The sequence below is a fragment of the Loxodonta africana genome, chromosome 11 (assembly GCF_030014295.1).
Source record: "Loxodonta africana isolate mLoxAfr1 chromosome 11, mLoxAfr1.hap2, whole genome shotgun sequence".
NCBI classification, from domain to species: domain Eukaryota; kingdom Metazoa; phylum Chordata; class Mammalia; order Proboscidea; family Elephantidae; genus Loxodonta; species Loxodonta africana.
The window spans coordinates 8,817,611-8,826,086 of NC_087352.1; the positions used below are offsets into that span (position 1 = coordinate 8,817,611).

At 41.0% G+C, this 8,476-nt stretch overlaps 1 protein-coding gene across 1 annotated transcript; it reads left to right on the plus strand.

Annotated features, from left to right (window-relative positions):
• The first annotated feature begins 5,262 nt into the window (after positions 1-5,262).
• On the plus strand, positions 5,263-6,222 carry LOC100674590 (vomeronasal type-1 receptor 4-like). Its single transcript, XM_003406407.3, has one exon. It carries the CDS (start codon positions 5,281-5,283, stop codon positions 6,220-6,222), a length of 942 nt encoding a protein of 313 aa, XP_003406455.1. The 5' UTR covers positions 5,263-5,280.
• The last annotated feature ends 2,254 nt before the right edge of the window (positions 6,223-8,476 follow it).

Here is an 8,476-nt window from a genome sequence, read left to right on the forward strand (position 1 = left end):
AGAGAGGAACTACACGGGGAGCCTAAATTAGGACAGGAACAACATGAATGGGGTTGAAAGAAGAGATTTGAGTGATACTTAGAAGTTGGAATCCCTGGAACCAGGTGAGTAATCAAGGATAGAAGAGAACAAAGGGCTCACTTGGCCATAACCCCAAGGGATAGGATCCATATATTTAACAGAAGACTGGATGGGAAGGACAGGGAACAGTTATCCCCTATGATAGGGACTGCAGCTTGCATTCTTAGGAAAGGAGTCATTAATATACAGAAACTAAACACCCAGTGTTCTCAGCTGGCTGACGTGCAGACCCTTTTCCTTGCTACCTCCCGCAGCACAATGTCTGATCTTCTTAGACACAGGCCTAGGGAGACTCTGAAATCCTAGGCAGGGTTCCAGAACGTTGTTACTACGTGTCCCTTGGTGATACCTCAGGGAGCTATAGGGGGCCAGTTTAAGGGTCATCAACCCCAACTTTTCTGTGGTTCCTTTGGGGTTATCTATATCACCTTCAATAAATAATGAGCACCTACTGTGTTCTGTGGGGGCAGAGGTGGTTCAGTGGTAGGTTATCGCCTTTCATGCAGGAGACCGGTTTTCAGTTTCCAGCCAATGCACCTCATGTGCATCCCCCAGCTATCTCTCAGTGGAGGCTTCTGTGTTGCTCTGATGCTGAACAGATTTCAGCAGAGCTTTCAGACTAGGAAGAAATGCCTGGTGATCTACTACCAAAAATTAGCCAATAAAAAGTCTATGCCTCTGAAACTATTGCCCTGAGATGATCTTTAAACTTTAAAACCAAAAATATCTCTTGAAGTCTTCTTAAAACAAATAGTTTAGTTTAATTACTAAATAATGTCTTCCTTGAGCATTATGCTCTTTTAAGATGTAATCATGTATGGAATCAAACTGACAACAACAACTCAAAAGATTTGGTAAGAGGCAATGAGCTTATGTTAATGGTAGACTACTAACTAAGAGAAAGAGGGTAAGAATGTTTGCACAACTCAAAGAATGTAATCAATGTCATTGAATTGTACATGTAGAAATGGCAAATTGGAGGAGCCCCGTGTCACAGTGGTTAAGCACTCAGCTGCTAAACAAAACGTAGGCAATTTGAGCCCACCAGCCACTCTGGGAGAAAGAGATGGCAGCCAACTTCCATAAAGATTACAGCCTTGGAAACCCTACGGAGCAGTTTTAGTCTATTCTACGGGTTGATTTGAGTTGTGATCGGCTCAGCGACAATGGGTTTGTTTTTGTGTATATTCTCAACAACAACAAAAAGCTCTATGGATCAGATTGGTCCCATCCACTATCACTCATGGGGATGGCACAAGATCAGTCAGTGTTTAGGTCTTCTGTGCATGGTGGATAGGTTTCAGCAGAGCTTTCATTTTAAAACAGATTAGGAAGAGAGACCTGGCTATTTCCTTCCAAAAGGAGCCAGTGAAAACCCTAAGGATTTCAATTGTCTGACCCTGTTTTGCACAGGACAGCCATGAATCAGGCTCCAACTTGAGGACACCAAACAACAACATCACCAATACATTTTATAGCACTTACTACATGACAGATACTGTTCTAAGTGCATTTGCTTGAATATATTTGTAGAGGAATGTGGTAACCATCCAATGCTCTTGAATTAAGTGATTAACACTGGATTATTTAACATTTTGTTGTTGTTAGGTCTTCATGAGTAGCTTTGGATTCAGGCTCATAGCGACCCCTTGAGATTGAGTATAACCACCCCACAGGGTTTTCTTATCTGTAATGTTTAGGGAAGTAGATCACCAGGTTTGTCTCCTGCAGAGCCCCCAGGTGGGTTCAAATCACTGACCTTTTAGTTACCAGCCAAGTGCTTAACCATTGTTACATTAGGGGTTTGTAACGGATAGTTAAAGCAATTGAAGAACCTGCCTGTTTAATCATCTGATTCTGGGACATTTATTTGTGAGGGATTAATAAACTGTCTTTCAGTGGATACTGTTCTCTTTAGGCCTCTTAACATGCTGGAGAAGTCAACAATGGTAAAGCATATTTTCTTACAAAATTCCCATGTTCATTGGCATTAACTTCTATAAGTGAGTCCAGTGATTTGTCATGTAAATTATTGGCATCATGTTCTTTTTTTAACTTGGATCTCTTTCAAATCCTTAAGTATTTTTCATGATTCCATTTTCCCTTCATGACTTCAGTGATGGTGGAGCTCATGGGCTGAAGATAAGAAAAGATTAGTAGGAGAAATTCTCAGGGGAGCAGAGAATGAAGACAGTCTCATGTGCCTCAAGTGTCAGACCTCAGCATTTCCTGCTCCTCCGTGGGAGACCCTGTCTGTCTCCAGGATCCTGGAAAATAAGGAGCCTCTCACAAACACTTTCCTGGTCTCTTTGGAGATAATTATTATAAATTGGTAATTCGTTTTGGTAGTTAACAACTGAGGAAACATTTTCCACAAATGTTGTCAGCTCCCCAAGCCTGCACTTTCAATGTCACTGGAGATGAAATGATAATTTCAGTTCTATGGGGACGAGAGGAAACAGAAATAAATATCAGAGCCTCAAGGTCTGGCTGCCTACCTCAGATACTCGCCCCGGATGTCATGATTGTCACACTGAGCCAACTCTCCTGGTAGCAGGAAGGAGCCTGGTGAGTATTTTCTATTTCAGTGTGCGAGACAGGGTCTGTAATGGAAGGAGGTGTATCAGGGTGTGGGTAAGTGATCATATTGGAATGAGAAAATCTTCTGTGTACAAAACTGGTGCAGTGTCACAGAGGAAGCAGGGCTAAGTCATGACTTTGAGCTGAATAAGAAAAGAGAGATGGGGCTACGGACCCTGCCCCCATCCCAGATGGCTCCTAGGGTCTTTTAGTATCATCCTAAGAACAGTGATTTTTGGTATTTAATCCTAGTGATCATAAAACCTGATTATGAAGATGCTTAAAGGCTGTAGCTCTGAATCAATCTGCCCTGCAGTCTACTGTACAGGAATTATAAGGATTTTCAGGATTACTAGAGGTTTTCCTGTAACACTTCCACAGTTGTAATAAAGAACAGGATCAATCCATGTGGTTCATCAACTCCTGTGCAGAAATAGTGTATCTGAATGGCTTTTGCTAGGATAGAAATGTTTACTCCAGTTGTGGTGTATGATGCATTAATGTGGACAGTAAATGTGACTCTCCTGGAAACACCCATGGTCTGTTGGTTACAGCGAGACAATGTTCCATCCAGAAGTTAGGGAAGCTGCACTTAAGGAAAACGTGATTTGATAATCGTGAGTTCTGCATAACAACTGCCAAACCCAAATATATCTGGTGCTGTTTTCTCTGGTTGAAGATTACCCTATTATTTTCAATAAAAAAATCAACCATTTCAATTTATAAAATGCACAAGAAGTCATGCCTTACAGATTTCATTTTCCACATGTGTCTTCTACTTCATCATCTTTCGAAAACTCACTTTGTTGCTAACAGTTTTAGTTTAATTTGCATTCAATAATTAATGAATATATGATGTTAAAGTAGCAATGGTTTAGTTTCTACTCTCCACTATTTTATCAATTATTAGTATTTTATCAGCCATAGTTTAGTACATGATATGACATTGTTCAGTAATTCCTGTGTTATGTGTCATTGTATTTTGTTCCTGGCCTAGAGACAAATGTGCATTCTTTTGCCTTCCTAATATTGAGACAAACTTGGATTCATTTAATCCAACCTGCTCATGAGGTGGATTCCTATAGTATTCTTCAATGAGTGAGCCTATATTTCATTACAATTTTTAAAGCTTTATTCATAATTGCTATTGACCAATGAAATAAAATCTTGCTTATCAATGGAAACTTGTTACAACCAACATTATAACATAAAACATCACCTGTGCAAATTGAAATGACAAGATGCCAAGGCAAAACTAAATACAGAACTGGATTATTTGAATAACACTGCTGACTAGCCTGGTGTGGATCGATGAATCACCTTTATATGTTCTTTCGCACCATGGTCTTGTAACTCCCAAAAGAATTGGCTGGGACTATGAAAATAAGGTACATGTGGCCCCCTAAAAGGATTTGAGAGCCTGCTACTAATGCAAATAAGGTATATGGAACCCCTATGTGAGTGTCTGACACCAATGAGGAATATGGGACCCTTGTATGGGATTGGCCTGTTTTTCACCCCATTAGGTTTTAACGGAGACAATTCCAGGGTTGGGGGGAATCTTACTACCATCCGAGAAAAAGTGCCAGCACCAGAGTACATCTTTTGGACCCAGGGTCCCTGGCCTGAGAACATCCTAGCGGAGAGAGCTGTAACATTAGAGATGGCAACAAGCAGAGGCAAGCACAGCAGAATGCAGTGGTAGAGAAACAGTGGCAGAAGAACCAGGAGACCTACACAAGATGGCACTGTTGGGGTTTCCTGCCTTTGAGCAAGAAGGCTACAGAGGGCATGGCAACCCACGGAGCAGGAGAGATGAGTGCCTTCAGGCAGGAGGCTTACTGGCAGAGTTGGGTGCCTCTGGGCACTTACTGGCAAAGCTAAAAGTACTTTGTAGCATTTGCCCAAGGAAGGCAGATACGATGCTGAGTGCCAAGGGCCAAGAGGAGCCTGTGAGTATGGTCTGTGAGTTCTGTGCAGCCATTGCAACAAACTATCAAACACAGCAGGGAAGTAGAGAGTGTTTTGGGAGGGACGGCTAGTGTCATAATTGGTAAAAAGTTTGGAGAGAGGTGGTATGTCTGACCTACATCTCTTAGGAATCAGTCTTGGGTTGATACTGATGGTGATTCTCCCACTTGTGAATTTAGAGGAGGTGAGACACTTCCACCACCAACTTATTTTACACAATTGGTTAGTAAAGTAAGGTAGTTAATGCACGGTCTTTGTAACGATCTCAGCCAGGTTCAAGTCCACACTCTGTCCCTAACCAACATGTGAATTTGTACAAATCACTTAACCCCTCTGTGCCTAAGTTTTCCTCTTCTTTACAATGAACATAATAGTAACCCTTGCTTCATAGACTGTTGAAGAATAAAGAAGTTAGCACATGTATGATCTTCATAGCATACATTCCCAGTGCTCTTTAAAGGTATACATCCAACTCTTGGAAATCTCTTATTGAAAGAAAAACTTTAAGTCAATATTTGAAATTGGGAATTAATGGTAGGTGCAGAATTGTGGATTTCAGGTTACATGATACGTGTGGTCCTTGTCTCATCTTCCCATCTAGGACCCTCTGGCTCTGAAGACACATATCAGCAACTGGAAACTAAGAGAATGTCTTCTAGGGATTTGATGTTTGGAATGATTTTCTTATTAGAGACTACAGTTGGTGTCCTGGGGAATTTTTCTCTTCTTTTCCAGTACATCTTCCTTTATTTCATTAGATGCAGGTTACGGTCCATAGACTTGATTCTCAAGCACCTGACTGTAGCCAACTCCTTATCCGTTCTCTGTAAAGGAATCCCTAAGACTATGGCAGGTTTTGGGTGGAAAAATTTCCTCAATGATGTTGGATGCAAATTTGTTTTATATGTTCACAGAGTGGGTAGGGGAGTGTCCTTTGGCAGCACCTGTCTGTTGAGTATCTTCCAGGCCATCACTATCAGCCCTAGGAACTCCAGATGGGCAGAGCTTCAAGTGAAAGCTCCCAAGTACATGGGCTTCTCCATTTTCTTGTGCTGGACCCTGCACATGCTGCTAAATACCAACTTTCTTAAGGAAGTTACCAGTAATTGGAGCAATAAAACCACCACAAACAAAAAAGACTATGGATACTGTTCTTCTGTGGGACATGATCAAACCACAGGCTTACTACATTCATTATGGATAGCACTCCCTGATGTTGTGACTTTGGGACTCATGCTCTGGTTCAGTGGCTCCATGGTTTTCATCCTGTACAAACACAAGCAGCGGGTCCAACACATTCATAGGAACAACATCTGCCCCAGAGCTTCTGCTGAGACCAGAGCCACCCAAACCATCCTTGTCCTGGTGAGCACCTTTGTATCTTTTTACATCCTCTCCTCTATATTTCAAGTTTTTATAGCTGTTTTTTATCAACCCACTTGGTGGATACTGCACATGGATGCACTCATTTCTATGTGTTTCCCAACAGTCAGCCCCTTGATTCTCATGCGCTATGATTCCATTCTCTCCAGGTTCTGTTTTGCCGTGATAAAGAAGACAAAATCACCCCATCTTATCAGAAATACCTAACTGTATGTTTTTGCACAAGCTTCATGTGTTAGTTTATTCATCTCACAGAATTCAACCACATATGAAACTGTATAGAATGAACTGTTTTTTTATTTGTTTTTCTTTTCCTTTTTTTTAAAAAAATTTCTTTACTGTTTTAACTTCATCTCATCTGTGTTTTTGCAGAATTTTTTAATTTTGTAATTATATGGGTCAAAATATGTTGGCCACTTCAACCATCTTCACATAGACAGTTCAGTGAGAGTAAATATGTTCATCATGTTATTCAACCATTACCATCAACCATTCCCAAATGTTTCCATCTCACTTAACAGAAGCTCTGTGCCCCCTAGGCATTGTGTCTTTCTTTCCCCTCCCTCCCAGCCACCCTGGTAACCACTAATAAACTTTTGTCTCTATATCCTTACCTATTCTACTCTTTGTCATCAGGTCAACTCTGACAAATAGCAACCCTATTGGTCAGAGTAGATCTGCTCCATATGGTTTCCACGGAACGGCTGGGGGATTCAAACTGCAGACCTTTTGGTTAGTAGCCGAGTTCTTAACCACTGTGCCAACAGGGCTTCTACCCATTCAGATACTTCATCTAATTGGGATCATGCAATTTGTGTCCTTTTGTGACTGATTTATTTCCTTCAGCATAATAGGCAACTGTTTTTTGTTTGTGTGTGTGTGTTTTTTTTGATTAGTAGTTTATTTTGGTAATGATATGTTTTTGCTGAAGATCAGCAAAGTTGTGTTCCTTGTGCACACTGTGGGGAAGTAGAATTTTAGTGGTACAGTAGAAGAAAAGCCTGTGGATCTGCTTCAGTAAAGATTACTTCCAAGAAAGAGTGGCAGGGATGGGGGTAGCAAGGTGAGGAAGGCCAGACATGTTGAACTTCACCAAAGGCAGGAAGATTTTAGCAGTATTCATAAGATGTGGTAGGGTAGAGACTTGATACCTGTTTCTGTCAAGTCAATTTTGACTAACCACAACCATAAAAGACAGAGTAGAACTGCCCCATAGGGTTTCCAAGGCTATAATCTTTATGGAAGTGAAGTGCCTCAGCACCTGGTGTGTTCGAACCACTGACCTTTTGGTTAGCAGCCTAGTGTTAACCACTGTGACACCAGGGCTCCTTTGAGGCATGGTAGGAAGATAATGGAAAGGTAGGGACAGGTTAGATTATAAAGGAACTTACTGGGCAACTGGTTTTCAAAAGAAGATGCAGCAGTAAAAACGAAGAAAACAGGTAGGTCAGGAAAGAGGCCAAGTTACACTCAAATTGCAAAGTCATCCTTTATTTGCTGCATTGGGTTGAAATTTTCTTCCAGGATCTGGTTCCCCTTCATTTTCATTGACTCCAGCTCAATTCCAGGAAAGTCCATGTGTTGGTGTCCATCCGGAGGAGAGAATGGAAAGGAAGAACTATAAAAAAAAAAAAAAATGTAACCAATATAATGGAAGAGTTTATGTAGAAATTGTCAAATTGGAACTTAATTTGTTGTGTAAGCTTTCACCTTGAAGACAATAAAACATTATTAAAAAAAAAAAAAGAAGGAGAAGAAAGAAACCAAAGTCAAAGGTCCCAAACAAGTACTTTGTCCCACACTTTCTGTTACAAAGGGGAAGAGCTGTAGCTCCGAAAGGTTAGGCATGTCGCCCATGCAACAGGGTAACTGGCTTTGGTCAGTCTGACTTATTGATCCAATTGCAATGACTAGTTGCTGTTGTTGTTACTAGGTGTGGTAGAGTTGATTCTGACTCACAGCCTCCCTATGTAGAATGGAAGGAAACACTGCCTGTTCCTGTACTATCCTCACAATCATTGTTATGCTTGAGCCCACCTTTGCAGCCAATGTGTCAATCCATCTGGTTGAGGGTCTTCCTCTTTTTCATAGACCCTTTACTTCACCAGGCATGGTATCAGTCTCCAGGTCCCTTCTTGTAACATGTCTAAACTACATGAGATGAAGTCTCACCATCCTCTCTCCTAAGGAGCACTCTGGCAGTACCTCTTCAAAAACAGATATGTTTGCCCTTCTGGAAGTCCATGGTATATTCAATATTCTTCGCCAATAGCATAACTCAAATGCATCAATTCTTCTTTGTTCTTACTTATTCATTGTCCAGCTTGCCCATGCATATGAGTTGATTGAAAATACCATGGCTTCGGTGAGGTGCACCTTAGTCCTCAAAGTGACATCTTTGCTTTTTAACACTTTAAAGATGTCATTTGCAGCAGATTTGCCAAATATCTGTTTTCTTGAC

Excerpts from the sequence above, each read along its gene's own strand:
- LOC100674590 (XM_003406407.3), top strand. The coding sequence starts at position 5,281 with ATGTCTTCTAGGGATTTGATGTTTGGAATGATTTTCTTATTAGAGACT.